Below are 16,730 nucleotides of genomic sequence, written 5' to 3'. Positions count from 1 at the left end.
GCCCACTATTTCGATTTATAAAAACATTTCAGGTTTGAAATTTCTGCTGGCAAACCACTGGTTCTTTAATACATAACAGCTCTGTCCTTCACGACTGCAAACGTATCGTATACAGCTGGTAAATATGTCATCTGATGCGTGCGTTTTTCCACACCCGGTTATTTTCTTGGACAAATATTGTCCCTTATATAAGGGAAATGGTAATTATCACACTGATTACTTTCATAAAGTATATTTTATATACATTTGTGCCTCCATAATGTACCAGACAAGCATTTATTAAAGTAGCTTTTTTATACATATGCACTTATGTATGTACACACACCCTCTTGATATTTTCCAAAGAAAAAAATCCATTATTTCCCCAAAAATGTCCAAAACGTGGTTGCATAACAATGATTTAAGCAGAAAACACCAAACCTCAAGTACTTTGTTTGAGGTAAGGATAGCCAATGCCTGCATCACCCCATTGAGTCAGATTATGACGAGGGTCTCAAAAACACGTGAGGTTATGCACGGTACCGTATGTACAACGGTAACCAAGCCGTATGGGGTGAATTAATAGCACATGAGGAACTTAAATCTTTATTATTTTGGTTTTATTGCCTCACATTGGAAATTCACAACGATTTTAAATATTGTTCTTTGCACAGTAACTCCTGTGGGTCGAGAATTTTGAAGTATTTCTTTAAGCGCTGAGCATGAATATAAAATGAATTGGTAGCCATTTCGATTGCTATTAATAATTCTGGTTTTAAAAGAAAAGCTGATTGCTCAGCATGCTTGTAAACTGAGATGGACAGAGTATATTTAGTATTTGCTGGGAAAAAAAAATACCCCATAGTCTAAAACACCGAGCTATGTTTAAGCAACAAAACTGTTGGTCACTTGTGTAACACATACGACAGATCCAGTAAAGGAGTCAAAACATACCTCCGGTTTCTTCATTATCTCAATGAAAAACATGTGATTCTTCATTGGATAAATAACAATTAAAACATCTCCGAAATCTGTTGGTATAATGCCCCTGCGGTAGTTCCTGGTGTGTTCAGACCAGACGATGTGAACCTCATCATTTCCCAAGTGACGAAGCTGCAACAGCAAATTGGCTCTTTATTAATCAGAGTGATAACAACAGTTTATGAGGGGTCATGGCTTACAAATTGAATTACAATGCTCAATAGTAGAAATATTTCATTACCGAAAAAGTTAAAATATTGTTTTTCTCCAGTTGCTCATGAAAAGATCAGCTAAATAATTTGCTTCATTCAGAACGCATTGTTGTCTGATGGCTTAATTAAGTAATTATCAAACTAGCCATTAGCACAATATGTAAATGTACATTACCTACAACAATTTCAGATGGAAATCTGAATTACTAGAACAAAACATTAACCAACAGAACATCGTGTTCCACCTAAAATACAGTAGCTGTCACAGAAATATGAAATGCCTTGACTCAGGATGTCAAGAAACTTTGTCACGAACCACTGTTACTGAATTTATTGTGTTACAAATCTCCTTGCTGACTCTGTCTGCAGAGGACTTTTGCTTGAAAACATAAGCAAAATATCTTGGGCAATGTGAATTAGAGGAGAATAGGAAATCCTGTGGGAGTTACTTGTTTATTTGGAGCAGAGTTGCATAAAATATGGATAAAATGTAAACATGACATACACAAAACGCATCTGAAAGCCCGTGCATTTGCTTTGTTATGGGAGGAACTGGAGGTGATCTAACAGATGGCAAAAAGTATTTGGCAATCACGTACAAGCTGTGCACAATAGTTTCAACTGTAGACTTTAAAGTTAAAATTTAATCCACATGCAGAATGCCAGCCCAAAGCATAACGAGAATTTAAGTCCCACTTAAAGCCCACCCCCCCACTTTGGTGCTAGCCCCTGGAACAACGTGCACAATAGACCTAACAAAGCAGCCCAAACGTAGCTCTGCCTTCTTCACTGTCTCTCTGCGGGGAGGGGCAAGGGAAGGGGAAGGTGGTGATTTTCCCCGGTACGTAACAGCTCAGCAAGCTCCACGCGCCTTCTATCGGCCTGTATCGCACCACCGAATTGCCCTTCTGCAGGACCAGGCAGCGCCTTTCAAAGGACAGAATTTCACTCCTACAGCACTGGGTGCCAAACTGTAGCCTAGCCTGTAGGAGGAAACATCAAAACCGTGATACATTACAAGAATAAAAAAATCAAAGACTGTGAACTTAGCTTACAGTTTATACTCTAGCAGAGTAACATAAAACTACGCTCATAGAATCACTTTGATTTAGTTTGTTTTCAAGGAAACAGATGATAAAGAGTTTTATTTTATTTACATCTATGAATAAAAGACATTTTTAGTTATGTTTGAAGAAAATATAAGCCATCTGTGTCTTATAAAAACACGGAAACATTAACAGTACTATTACTACAGCTTCTTACATGTACAAAAAAATCAGTCGAGATTACTGTTCTCATGGTCATCCTGACTTCTGTGCATTCTCTTATATTTTCTTAATTGCTCAATAAAAAATAAAGCAGCATGCAAGAAAATACTCATGTGGATAATGTCACAGTGCAGACCGATACATGCAAAACTAAGCAGTAATTTACATGTCCGACAAAATCCTGATCTCACTTTCTGTGAACAGATGCAGCTAGGTCACCCTAAAAGTGATTAAAAGCAAGATGTACCGTTTAGTCTTAAAAACCCAAAAATCCGCCTGGCCACAAGACTTTGTGCACAACAGGTTATTCATACTGAGGATGGGAGCGTTTGGCAAGGCCATTCCGCACACGGCCGAAGCGGAGCTGTGATTTTCTGTGAAAGCTGAGCGAAGGAAGGACCCAGCTCACACCAGCTGTATTCAGAGCAGCCCAACGGCGACGTATTTGTAAGCAGCGCCCACAATTTATCAGGCTGAACCCGACGCATCCTGACAGTAGAGTGGGTGCTGACACTAGCTTCGCAGCGCAGAGAAAGCCCACTACAGCGGCTTTTAGCGACCGCTGCTTCAAAAAGCCCAACAAATAAACATGGAAGCAGAATTCTGCAAGGTGATGCAACTGTGCAGTTGCACAGAGCAGTTCACAAACTGAACGCAGCTCTTCTTTCTACAAAAACAAACCGTGAAGAAAGGGCTCTGTACTGCCTTGCTCCTATTGCTTCTGGAGTGATAAATAGCATGTACCGCCGTAAAAACAGTAATCAAAATACATCCAAATATTGCTTAAGAGATCCTCTTTAAATCACAAGGAACTATTCTGATAGTAATCAAATACTTTTCATACTAAAGAATCCCAAAACACTTTGTATCTATATCATGTCCAAGAGAACAAAATCCAGTAAACGGGGAGAAGTTAGATCAACCGAGGCTTGCTGTGCTTGTTTGAGACAGGCAGGGATGGCTCTGAGCTCAAAATCTTGCAAACACCGTGTGATAGTAAATTATACCTTTGCTACAATCCTCATCGCATGCTAGCAACTCATTTTAAAGCTTCAGTTGTTCTGAAGTCTTCCATCTTTTATGATCGCATTAGAAAACTATAACATTACAAATATAAAATTGGTATTAATCAAAAATATTTGTCCTTGAAAGATAATTTCATTGATAAAAACTGTTAGAATAATCTTGTCAGTGACAACAAACCAGCTGCTATCTTCCTGCATTGCTCATTCAAAATGTAAGCTGGGGGGTCGACTCGGCACCCTGAAGGACATAAGCACGTTTTGTTAGAGGTCCGAAGCAACGCAGACGATGCGTTTGGAGCCAGCGTCCCACGCTGTGCTCTCCATGAGGCTTAGGGGTGGGGCGGGGGGGCAAAGAAAAAACTACATTAAAAAAATCCCAAAGCAGCCAGGAAATAAGATATATATTGAACAGCAAATCCAAACAACAGACCAGCTGAACCACAAGCAGTTGGATTTTTTTAGGTTTACTGCTGACTTGAACGATCTCTCTACAAACGCGCAGGGAAGGCGGCTCTTGAAATCGCCATTGCTTCTCCTCCCCGAGCGAGCTGGCAGCGCGTGAATTTTTAGCCTGCGCACAGAAGCGGTTTCGCTAGCACGAACAAAATATATACATTGCCAGCTGCACACGCTTGGACACAGCCGCGGCTTGATGCCTCAGCTACGCCGAGCACCCAGCGCCTGGAAGCTGGGTCAATGTATAGCTTCTGACGTGCGTCACGCCGTCGTTAATCATATCTGCTCTGCGTTTCCTCAGCCGGCAGCTCCGGAGGCCGTGCAGCAGCCTCTGCGCGGGGAGGCTGGCCGAGCAGCGCCGCTCCCTTGGCTGGAGCAAACGGCTTTCCAGGCTGCCCGCGTCGGCAGGGCTGCGCGCTGCCTGCCAGGCAACACGCCGCCGCTGACACTGGTCACGGTACACACCTAATGGCCTGACCTCCTTTCCCTGCTAATTGCATTACACAGCCAGCTGGCTCCAGAGAGGAGTCGTCTGTTTGACTGAAGAATTTCTGCTTTTGGGGAGGCATGGCTGCTACTTTTGCTAAGTAACAGTCGGGCCTGACATCCCCATTGTCTGGCTGACAGTGTACCCATCCTAAAATCTAAGTTTTATTTGTAAATTAACCAAGAAACTTCCTGCCAGAACAGTGCTGCCTGGAGACTGATAATGTGTGCCTTTCATTCCCTTTCACTCTTACTGTATCACTGCCAATTTGTTTTTCTGCTGCTCGCCAGCCCTAGGCTATAAAAGCCTTGTAAGACATAAGTGCAATTATAGTCCTGGAGTCAAATGAATTGGACAAATCCAATAGCGCGGCTCTGTCCCCACTTTGCAAACCCCTACAGCAGTTAGATTAGCTGCTAAAAATCTAATCTAGCTCTAGCTAACAAATTTCTGCAGCGAAGGAGCAAGAGTTCAGTATGGGGTTGCAACCAGATTTCTGAATTGAAAAAGTTCTGCTATGACAATGGAGAAGATGGAATAAATCACTTAAAAATTTTGCAGCTCATTTTTAAACCGTTAGGTACAATTTAGCTAGAACAAGACAGGGGAAGGTAAGATGCTGTTACTATGATTGATTTCCATTCTTGCCACAAGACAGCCAGATTAAAAAAAAGTTTAGAAGCAATGATGCTGAACCCTACAGCAGCAAAAGATATCACCTGAATTTTGATTATTCCACTAGAAAGGATTTCTTTCAGAGCTAAGACTTAGTAGGAGAGGGTTTTTTTCTTTCTTCCCTGCCCCCCGAATGAGCAATATAATATGTCAGCATATACTTCAAATAAAGGAGTACAAACTGCAAATTACAAATGTACTGCACAAAAATAAGGGGCCAAGTTCATCCTCAATGGAAGAGCGCTTATTCTTCTGAATTTATACCAGAAATGAATTTATCCTCTTGTGTTCAGTAAAAATAAAGAGCCATAATAACATATTTAAGTAAAATTACTGCATCTGCTTAATTCCCCAGCCCACAGAATTTATGGCCTGCTGTACTACTTCCTTGGCCAGCAGGTGGTAAGACCTTCTGTTCAGCTCTGGAGCTCGCGAGCCAAGCACACTGATTGGTATGGAATTCTTTCTGCCTGTCTGCGGGCAAAATAAGCAGAGAAGAAACCACAGAAACGACAAAGAGATTTCAGAGATAAGGGGGACCTTAGATCCCAGATAGTATCTATGCAACCCTATCTGATGGAAGCAGGGGGAAGGCAAGGAAAAAAGTTGTGGTTCCCATTGCATCCTGATTGGCATTGTGATAAAATTGTGTCCTCCCAGGAATATTGTCCTCTATCACCATATATAATTCTGTCACAGCGAACATTACACTGGAGCAGGTACTGAATGACAGCATCCTAATCTGCCTTCCTCTCACACACTACTATGAAGAAGCAGCATCAACGGACAGAAGTAATACACCTAAGTAATCCTTTTAACCTGGACACACAGCCCCAGTAACCTGAGGACCTAAGCCCAGCATGCCCCAACTGTTCAGTGAGCAAGCGGAAGCATTAAAACGCTTGTGATGATCTTGAGAGTTGCCACGAGCTCAGAAGCAACGCTGCATTTGATCACGACTCTGTTAACCAGGTATTGCAGAATTCACAAGCGCAGTATCGACAGGTGGGGGAAATAAATACATTTTCCTCTCGTTTAAGAGCATGTCGCAGGCAGGCATGTGTTTCCTTTCAAGCACACTCGCCAGTTGTGGTCTGCACACGCAAAGGCTGCCAAAATGCACACCGGACTTCTGCGGACTGAGGGATTTTGTTGCTAAAGCATTGATGTACTTGCCTGTATGTGTTTCAGTCTATGGCCTCCACAGTCAAGGTTCACAAGGGAAATTCCAAGAAATGGACACGTTCAGCATTATATGAACATTATATATGTTCTTGCAGGACATTCAATATTGTCTTTAGAAATGGTTTAGATATACACTCGTGCTCAAAACGCTGCTTTCAAATGCTGGCTAGTTCATCCATCAGCATTTTCAAAGAATTAGAGAAGTATCAATCTTCCAGAAATTTCACAGTGCTTCTGAAATGCATCGTGCCTCCACTCTTACCTGCACTTTTGTAAAATTTGTTAAGAAGTCTGTGCTAATCTGCACAGAAATACATGCTTGCTTACAAAACAGCTGGGACAAATTAAATGGAACTGTTCTGTGCAGCAGCACGGAGCTAAGGAAGATTATATGCTACACAAGACTTCTGGAAGTTATCTGGCCCAACCCACCACTTACAGCAGGACCAGCTCCCGAGGTCCGTGAGGTTGCTCAGAGCTCTACATGGTTTGATCCCTGCAGGGCTCCACTCCTATAGCAGATTTAAGGGCTTTTTTTAAAAGTCCTAAGGAAATTACTTCACGGTATTTTCTGTGGATAATATGTACTGGAGATGGCCTTGTTTCCTAGCACTCCAAGACTCCGAGGCTGGCAACTACTAAATGCTTTTGCTTTTTGTTTCTCACAAAGAAGAAATTCTCTTAAAGCAAACATAAGGAAGACAATTCAATAGAATAACCAGACTCTGTCAATGTCTGTGTTAATCCCTAACGTGGGTGGGAATTAGGAGAATTAGTAAAATAGACTGTTTGCAATTAAAGCCCATTTTTCCCCTTGTGGTAGCTCTGTCAGACTGTGCTCTCTCCTCTCCCAGGTGATGTATGACTCAACAGCTAAACGATATTTCACTGCCTTTGCCATGCTTCCATAAAATCCAGGAGCTATGACTTACAAGGGAAGATTAGACTAAATGACCACAATTTGTGTAGGAAAAATAAGACTGGGAACAACGTGGTACCAGTTCTCAAACATGAATAAGTCTGCTGCAAAATAATCTGTTCTCCATATCCATGTGAAATAGGGTAAGAATAAATAGCCTTAAACTGAAGCAAAGTAGATGCTACAAGAAATTTTCTCATGGTACAAAAGGGGACGTATAGGAATACGTTGCCTAGGGAAACTGTAAAGCATTCATCACTGGAGTTTTTAACTAGCAGCTGGATAAATACTGCCCAGGAACAATAAAAATACAGATAGTCCTACCTTGGTAAAGTGATGGAGACTATACGGCCTCTCAGTGTGTACCACAGCCCTACTTCTCTATCCTAAAGTACTCAGATTACATTTTTTTCCATAGCCACGTAAACTAATACGAAGATCATGAGTTGCATATAAAGAGAAACATGTAAATTTTGTTGACTTTTTTGTTTTTAATGACTGATACCACAATAGAAAAAGAAAGACTCTAGCTTTACTATTAGATGCTGGGCAAGTTCTCAGGACTGGTAATCAGAAACTCCACCTTTTTATTTCGAGAAAAAGCACGTGTTATTTTGAAACTAACTGGACAACAAATACAATCACCCAGTGACATATTTATAGACAATTTTCAGAGCACAATAGTATCACATGGTAGACTGGATGGCTGTAGCAGCATTATTAACGCACATTAACAACCTATGTAGGACAAGTTGCCAATCCTAATTAAAAAGGCAAAGATTTGGTATGCACCTAAAATCATCTTTGACTCTAAGCAGCAGTTGGCAAGCACCATAATCTCAAATCACTCCTTGTTAGGAAAAACAAAGATTAAGTGCTGATACCAACAAAATTTTGGGCTGAGTTCTGGCCATCTTTGAAGCAGAGTCTGCTTGTCAGAATTGTGAATAACTGGATAATGGCTTTAAATATCAGCTGGCTGCTTTTGGTACTATGCTTGTCACTTCTCTTTCGTTTCTTTTCTTTTCTGTTACACGCTGGATGATTCATCTCCAAGGTTTTATTATGTTGCATTTGGTTGTTTTGTTCTACCAAACGACAACAGTTTTGGCAGGCAGACAACATACAAATGAAATTATTGCTAATATTATTACTAATGGTGGTATTTGAGGCTACCATGGAAATGTTAATTGTGTTTCAGAATCCAGAATTTAGATGCCATTTAATTCAGATAATCTAGCTGCAGAGCAGCATGTGGCACAGCAAAGATGGCCTGCTAGGACCAGTTAGCACAATCTGTTTTCAGTTTAAACTGAAATTTAAGCACTTGAAGACTACAGACAACAATTTGAAATACACAGCAAATTATTTACCTTTTTGGTCAGTGAATCGTCTGAATCTGACGGCATTCTTGTAGACACGTGAAAAATTATTTCCACGGTAGAGGTAGCATAATAGGGTGCCGTTTGTCCTGTGCTGCCGTTGCGCTGCAGGCCACCCATAAACCCACCGTGTGTTGAAAGATCAACCTGATTGATTGAAAGTCATAATTAGAAGAAATTTGACAAGACTGATGAATAATCAGTATCTATTTATATAGGAAGACTTGGTGAATTTACTGCTCTAGAATTCTGCAGCCACCCCAGAGAAAGAGAAGTCTTCCCCTACGGGCTGGTGATCTTTGTGTTAGATCTGTCTGTTTCCCATTCCTGTACTTGCCATTTACTACAAGTAGGTACTGAGTCATTATCTGTATGGCTACCCTACCTTCCTTCCAGCAAACAGCAGCAAGGAAGCAAAAGCATTCTGTCACGTGCAGCTGCTCTAAGGGCTATGCACGGCTTAGCAAGCCCACTCCAAGCATAAATTATAAAGTGCAGAGAAAGCAGAGAAAACGGAAACAATCAGAAAAACCGCAAAAGAAATCGAAGACTTGTACAAAAAGAAAAATCTTAGAAGAAAATTATTCTAGAAGATTATTCAGAAGAGACCCCTCTCTGAAGAAAAGCCTGTGTCCAAAAGCTTGCTTGTTTTCCCGACGTCAGTCTAACTGAGGGTGGTACCTCCTCCCCATAGACCTTATGTCACTTAAATCTTTAAACATGAGATGCAGCTACTATGTATTTCCTGAAAACATAAATGTTCATGTCATTTCGGTTACTGACACACCATTTCAACAAAGCGAACTAAATCTAAACGTTTTTGTCCTTTGTAAAGCAGTTCTGTGGTTATGTAAGCGGTCTGACCACATGAAGAGCTGAAAGGAGCTAAAATTAAGGTAAAATTATGGTATAGCTCTTTATGATGCAGAAAACAGAAATGCCCACTGCAGCACCACCCATGCATCAGAAGCAGCACATGGATTTACAGAATTCTACTAAAAAGGTGATCTTTTAAGTACTGCTAAATATTGTGGGTATTAAAATTTATCTTTTTTTTTTTTCTTTTTAGAATTAAAAAATATGCAGTGATATAAGCAGTTTTCCATTTACCTATTTTAACTGGCTTACATTGATTTTCGTAGGTCTTCAGATCAAGAGTGTTAGGCTTGCCTACATTTATGACTATTACCTCCCAGCCCAGCCCAGCCACAAAATCTTCATATGCCTGGCTTCCCCTTGCGTTGGATAGAATCGAGCATTTGTCCTCCTGCCCTTCTGCAATGTAAAACACTGCAATCTTGTGAGTTTCGCGGCTGTAATTAGATATAAAAAGAAAGGAAAGTTAAAGAAGTTTCAGCTCAAAATTATTTTTTAGCTCACCTGCACTCAAAACCATGGACGGGTGACCACATTTAACTCTACATGTCCATTTCTTTCATACACACAAATACAGCACTCCATTTCAGTTGCAGAAACGTATTTTCACCATTTTTTTCCCCATGACCACATTGCAGAGAGACCACAGGTCAGGGAGTGGAGCAGAGCCTATTCTGCCCTTGCATCAGCAAAAGCACTGATGGCCAAGTTCAATTACAGGGCTAATGGCTTAGATGTGTGCAACCTTGCCAAAGACGGTCAGGCTGCACAGGTGTTAATGAGAGCATGATTTGACCTGCAGAATTTTAATTACAAGGTGGTGATAGATGAGAAAAAAACATTATTGACTGTCAGGTCCTGGGTTGAATTTTACAAGGCTGACAGCGACAGTTGGCTGCTGTGAAAACAACCTGAGTGGATTTGGTATGAAGACTGTTGGGATGCAAGGAAATCAGAGCTCTGCAATGCTGCAGACATTTTTCAAATAGCTATATGTCAAGTAATAAAAACCCCATAATACTCAGAACTCTCCCGCTACCTGGCTGTAGAGCAGTTGCGTGCAGTTTACCCCTTAAAGTACTGCTCTCGACGCAGGGACCATCCTGCAGAGAACAGTCCTTTGTGTGAGCTGAGCCAAGGTCACACAGAATTTTGGAACTTCTGCCCTCCCCTCCCAGCTACAGAAAACAGGAGAGCGCTGGCTGCGTCTTATTATTTGCTACTGATTTTGAATTCAGCGTACATAGTGCCAGTGAAAATACCTTGTCCATTCAGGCTCCAGAACTCTTTAGAAACACGCGGTCCATGTTTCATACTAATATTTGTATTGCTAGCACATCCGATTTTAATGGATTTTGGTTTTGGTGATGTACTTATTCTTTCTTTGGAAACACTAACCTTATCAATGGTTTGTTTAGTAAACATTACCTACCATTGGCGGGAATCCAGATTTTTCAGTTCTCTCAGTAATTTTGAATTTTTCTTAAGAAGATGAAAGCTTTTTCTATAAATATATAAAGAAAAAAGATTTGAAGGAAAATGCAACACAGTACGGAAACAGCATTTTCTCAGTCAAATACCTAAGAGAAGAGAAGCAAATTAGCATGATTCAAATATGGGGTTTTTATTTTAAATTATTATTATAAACAATCTGCAGATGTCTATTTAAAATAATGACTGAAGCAGGTACATGTAGAAGTTCAAAAGTATACTCTGACTACCACCCAGCTACGTAATTCTCGCTCTCTTGAGTGTGTACATGGTTGGGGGTTGAAGTGAGAAGAGTAAGAGTACCAGAAACATGCTCTGAATCTTCTCTTCCTACCTTCTATCCCAGGAGTTCATTCCCAAGTCATTCAGCAACAGCCGACAGAAGTAAAAGGATGCTTGAGGTTCAGCAGGACGCGGTTCCTCCTGACGGGCCACCTTCATACTGAAGTCCGAGCTGTATTTAAATATATACTCTCTTTCCTGGGTGCTCTGCCTCATCAGGGCTTCTGTGATCGCGTTCTCCTGGTCGTAGCTCATACCAAAGGGTGGCGGCGATGGCTCGTTCAGCTTTCGCTGGGGATGTAAAAGGCATTCGGGACTGGAGTTACCAATCTTCTCCAGCAACTGGTCGAGAGCGTCTTCTCCTTCTTCCACCTGAGAAACGTCTTTCTGGGAAATGCAGTGGTGCTCAGGGTTGCCTGAGATCACAAACGCGCTTGTTGCGCCCTGCTGCGGAAGGCAGCCCTCCAAAGGTCCATACAATATTCTGCCATCCCAAGAGTACTTGCCCGAGATATCTCTGACAATTACCCTGACGTCTGAGGGGGCTGCTGCTGGTTCAGTGTCTGTCGCCTTCTCTGCGGGGATTTGGAGGTAAGATATAAGAGTGCTGTCATTAAACACAAAGAGCTGCAGGTTGGGGCTCCGGAAGACTTCCGAGGACAGCTCAGAGGACTCCACATAGGAGTTGTCGTGGTTCTCACTAAGGAGACTGTGGAGAATGGCAGGGCCTCCGCTGAGCGGGTAGTGGCTCAGGTGATTCACCAGGTGAGTCATAACCATCCGCGCCGTTAAAGGTATCAATTCTAAGTTCCTCCTCCTTTTTTCTGAAATGATCAATGAAAAAATAATAGATCAATAAGAGCAGCGAGAGGTAATTAAAAAGAGCATCTGCAAATTTCTGTCGTAATTCAGAAGCTTGCCTTAACTGTCCTCCAAATCCTTCCTGTTCAAGAAGCTGTTAACAATCACTTTCCAAGAAATTCTACTGGTCACACATTTTTATTTCACTTTAGACACAGGCAGACTGTGAATCAGCAGGAATGACATATTTACGCAGCTGCAGAATTTGGTCCAAATCATACATGTTCTTCTCAAATCACTCAGAACAGGCAAACATCTATGACAACGGAATCATTTCTACTGAAAAATTCAAGAAGGGCAGCTGCATGCTTCTGTAAAGTTTGATTTGAGGCTTATCTTATTTGTGGAATTTAATTCTATATACTACATTATAAGTAGGACCAAAGGCAAAGTCAGCTTCTCAGGCTATCCTATCTCTGTACAAATTTCTCACTATACAGCGCCTTAGTGTTATTTTCTTTACACTGTGATCTTCGTAAAGAGCAATGTCAGCAACAAACTTGAACATCCTATTACAGAGGCAACTGAAATTCATTAAAAACGAGCACTGCCCAGTTTTCAAGGAATAGCTGCTACGTGCAGTTAGGAGAAGCACATTTCCAAGGACAAGATGTATCCTGGAAAGCTTTATTTCTTAGATGCTGAAGGTTGAGATGCTGGTCCTCACCACGCTCTGCAAACTCTCTTACCCTCGGCAACGGTGAGCAGGTTGCCCAAATCTGTGGAGGAGTGGCACTGGGCTGGCTCAGAGCTCTTGACATTCCCCAAGGGCAAAAATGGGTCGTAATCACTGGACGAGAGATCCGCCAGACTCAGCACGTAATGGCTTTGCTGAGTGTACGTGCTGGAGCCATTCACACAGCAGTGCAGAACCTGCAAGGAGACAGGCGTGACCCTGAAGAAGTAATAAAGCGTACATTACAGTACCCGCTTAAACACATTCAATGAGGAGCAACCCACCATCATTTTTACATTGGGAAAGTCAGGACATGCTAAAAAAAAAAAATCTATGTCTAAATACAGCTGTTTTAAAATAACACTCTTTGTCAGCACTTTGTACTTTAACAGCTCACTTCAGGACTTGTTTTGTATTTTAACAGCCCATTTCAAATAATTCAAATATTTCTGCAAAGATTATTTTCCCTGGCTCGTCGTTTTAAGCCATTTACCTTTCTCTCTTCTCCATCCTCTGTCTATTCTACATCTCTGATCTTATCACCTTAACATTTTACATTCTTAATTTCTCATCTGTACGACTTCTGCCCACACTGCGAGAATTCTTGATTTTCGACAGCTTGCTCAAAATGCTTCTGTGTCCAACAGGATCCGTGAAAGGCCTCTTTAAACATCCAGACACAGTAAGTCATGTTCATTCCTCCTACTCACTCTGTAAATATAGTCCAGTAACGGAGCTTTGGATGCATGTTGATCTTCAAGAAGACCAGCAGACACCGGCTCCAGTAGCATTTTCATGGGCAGTGCCATACACCAATCCAACAAGCAAAGCAGCAGTGAAACTATAAACTAAACAGAAACATGTAACACAGTATTTGGGTATATTCCGTTAAATTCACCCAAACTTAAAGGTATGAGTGTGAAAATTTAAAATACGACTCTGGTTCCGAACACCTTCATTTAATGATCATCTCGAATCGCACAAAGAACGGAAAGACTGATCTTTTCAGTGACGTACCTTTTTATCTGCTTCCACAGAGGAGTATTCTGCACTCGGCAAAAGAAATGCAATAGTGGCCACAAGGATCTACATTAAAATAAACAAAATTTCAGAAAGACATTTAACTTCTTTCGTTATAGAGGCAGAGCATGAACCTCATTTGAAAAAGGTTAAATTCTCTTAGGAGCATCTAACTGCCCTCGTAAATCAACATCCAAGCAAAACAAAAAGTTTTACTGAGCATTTTGGAAATAAATCACTACAACTGAGAGAAGTACACTGGTCCCAGGACTACCGCGAGTACATCTCCTAACAATAATTGCAGACAAAAGAAAAAGTTAACGTAAAGTCACAGTTACAGTAGCTCAACTAAGAAATTAAGACAACTCTGCATATGATTTCCATACAAACATTTTAAAGAAACTGACATACTTCAGTAATTTTTCTGGACAGAGAGGCTTCGTACTTCTGAAGCTTTTGCCAATAAGAAACCAGCAGCTGAAGAACATCGCAGGCTACTTGAGCGACTAGTTTATTGGAAAACTGGAAGAAAAGAGAAGATGATTAACAGCCAAATAGAATATCCAGATACAATATAATGCATTCAGTTTTTCTACATTTTAAATTATTTTGCATCTACACAAAGAAAAAGAAACGTTAATGTTGCAAAATCACACTGTCAGCATTAGGAAACAGCAGGCTTGACACTACCTATGTAATCTTAATTTGGTCAGTTGTGAAAAGGCTCGTTAGGTACGTAATCACATGCTATTTTTGCAAGTATTTTACACTTTTCTATAGGATACTACCTTGGCGACACTGAAGAACTGTGCATTACTCCTCGGCAACTTCACAGGAGCCATAAGGATCTGAACCATGCTCACTGACTGTAATGAGCTACTAATTACATGCAAAGGTTCAGAACCAGGAGACATCTTTTTGAAGATGGCCAGTGCACTAACACTGTGCAGAGTCCCGAGCAGCTGTGGGCTAAGCAGCATCCTGTCAGTGCTTTCAGCGATGAAAAGACAAACCAGCAACTATTTAAAAAAAATTAAAATCTCTTTTTTACACAATGTTTATTGGTTACAGAGACTGTTGTAGTAATACCTTCAGCGTCACACCTATGACATTGATCGCTTCCTTCACTTGGGGATGGTTTGTGCACTGCGTTAGTTCTTCACAGATCCAGACTCCAAGGCCACAAATGGCAATGCACCTTTTTCAAAAGAAAAAGTGGTTTTGTCAGAAGTCTTAGAAGAATGTTGAGAAAAGAAAAGAAAAAAAAAAAAAAAAAGAAAGACACGATCTCTCTTTTCCCTCCCTCAGGTCACACAACAGGTCAACACCTTCATGGCGTGGAGTGAACCTCATCTCAACAGGGCTGAAGTGAATAACTCATCCAGACAGCAGTAGTAACAACTCAGCTGTACAAGCACCAAAAAATCAGTAGCGAGAAAGACTTTCCTACTTTCTTCTTTTACTCAACATTTTACCTTGCAGCTTCATTTGGCTCCTCTGTAGCGTTCTTCAATAAAATATTTATGAGGTAGCACTAAAATAATAAAATAAATTACAATAAGCATCTTTTTCATATATCCACTTTTATTTAAAGTTGTTTAATTTTGACATAGTTACAAGTGAAATAACTTTAATCCTCAGTCTATTCTTAAAGCATTTTTCCTACATGCCAATTTTATTTTGTCAAGGGAGAAATACTTCCTGATTACAACTCAAATATACAGGCCTTTGTGGATAAATCTAATCGACTTAAAATCACGTACAGGCAGCAAGGTGGGAATCAATTCATTTTCAGAGCTGATGGGTATTTAATAATGGTGAGTGGTGATCACTTGATAATACCAACTATAGTGTTTAAGTTCTAAGCCATGTTTTGAAAAGTTTAGTGTATTTTTTTAGTACAGAAAAGACACTTAAAATTGAGACTGTTTTAAAAACTGCAATGACTCTCTGAGGCCTGATGAAGAAAGCAAGAACAAGAGCCAAGCGTGCTAAGTGTTCTGCATTCTCTCCAGTTCTACCTTCTCAGGCCGCAGGAGGAATTTGAAGATTCCTCCCCAGCTTTACCTAACTTTGTGCAGCAGATCAGCTTTGTGCCTCAAGTTTATTGAGAAGCAACAGAGGCTTGTGTGAGGGCAACCATTTGGACAGGTTTCACCTGCAAGCGATGCTCCAGGTCACCGCTGTTGGGTCTTTACGGGATGGCATGTGTGATTTTTCCCCACCGAGAGTATTGCTGTGAAGGTCATTAAATTACAAAGCTTTCCATCCAGCAAAACAATTCATGTCTTGGGGTGTCCCACCGAAATTAATTCTCAGGGAAAAAACATTCACGTAAGTCGATGGTTCTGTCTAACAGTGGAATTTCCTTAACACTTTACTATAGTACCAATAAGGCAAAAACCATCTTCCCTTATGCACGCTCCGTGTCTCTTACGGAACAAGCTAATACACACAGATACAATGAACGGACACTTTAAATAATACCACCACCACCACTTAATGAATTGACCTGACAGGCATCTGGCTGGAAAACACCGCATTTGATCATAGCCAGTTCACTCTCCTTGAAAATAAAATGTAATTTGCAGTATCTAAGCTTTGTTAATTTTATGGTGCACGTCAAGCAAAGCAATGCTTATCAAATAAGTACATACAATGTGTGCAGTTGTGGGGTTTTGAGTAGAAGGAGGGGTTTATTTTTTAAACAAAAAGTGCATAGTAAAAATGAACTATATAGTAAAAATATGTTCAGTTACATAAGGATTTACTAATAAAATGTGACTATACCTTCACGTCCACTGTTCCCGCAATGATATCACCGGCTTCCGAAGCGGGCCGCAAGAACGGGATTTCTTGGTAGATGTTTGGAAAGCAAACAAGAGAACCAAGGATGGTGTGAGCTTCTGACCGGGGAGCCTAACGAAGGAAAAGTAAACAAACCCATTTTCTTCA

At 40.8% G+C, this 16,730-nt stretch overlaps 1 protein-coding gene across 12 annotated transcripts in view; it reads right to left on the bottom strand.

Annotated features, from left to right (window-relative positions):
• Positions 1 to 16,730, bottom strand: part of RALGAPA2 (Ral GTPase activating protein catalytic subunit alpha 2) — a 127,231-nt gene that overhangs the window by 50,738 nt on the left and 59,763 nt on the right. For 10 of the 12 annotated variants that reach the window (XR_008576521.1, XM_054821601.1, XM_054821600.1 and 7 more), the window contains 12 exons: positions 16,566 to 16,694; positions 15,251 to 15,309; positions 14,865 to 14,973; positions 14,187 to 14,297; positions 13,773 to 13,841; positions 13,466 to 13,603; positions 12,769 to 12,952; positions 11,271 to 12,042; positions 10,878 to 10,949; positions 9,759 to 9,882; positions 8,561 to 8,716; positions 934 to 1,092 (listed from right to left, as the gene is read on the bottom strand). Coding sequence is in view for 11 of the 12 variants with exons in the window: in XM_054821601.1 (XP_054677576.1) it covers positions 934 to 1,092; positions 8,561 to 8,716; positions 9,759 to 9,882; positions 10,878 to 10,949; positions 11,271 to 12,042; positions 12,769 to 12,952; positions 13,466 to 13,603; positions 13,773 to 13,841; positions 14,187 to 14,297; positions 14,865 to 14,973; positions 15,251 to 15,309; positions 16,566 to 16,694 (2,082 nt within the window). In the remaining variant the exon portion in view is untranslated. Of the gene's footprint in view, positions 1 to 933; positions 1,093 to 8,560; positions 8,717 to 9,679; positions 9,883 to 10,877; positions 10,950 to 11,270; positions 12,043 to 12,768; positions 12,953 to 13,465; positions 13,604 to 13,772; positions 13,842 to 14,186; positions 14,298 to 14,864; positions 14,974 to 15,250; positions 15,310 to 16,565; positions 16,695 to 16,730 lie in introns of those variants that run through there. The other 2 variants (XM_054821608.1, XM_054821610.1) reach the window with 2 other exon arrangements.

This window comes from Grus americana, chromosome 3, assembly GCF_028858705.1.
Source record: "Grus americana isolate bGruAme1 chromosome 3, bGruAme1.mat, whole genome shotgun sequence".
NCBI classification, from domain to species: Eukaryota; Metazoa; Chordata; class Aves; order Gruiformes; family Gruidae; genus Grus; species Grus americana.
Note: the sequence above shows the minus strand (reverse complement) of the source record. Positions and strands in the feature narration are given on the sequence as shown.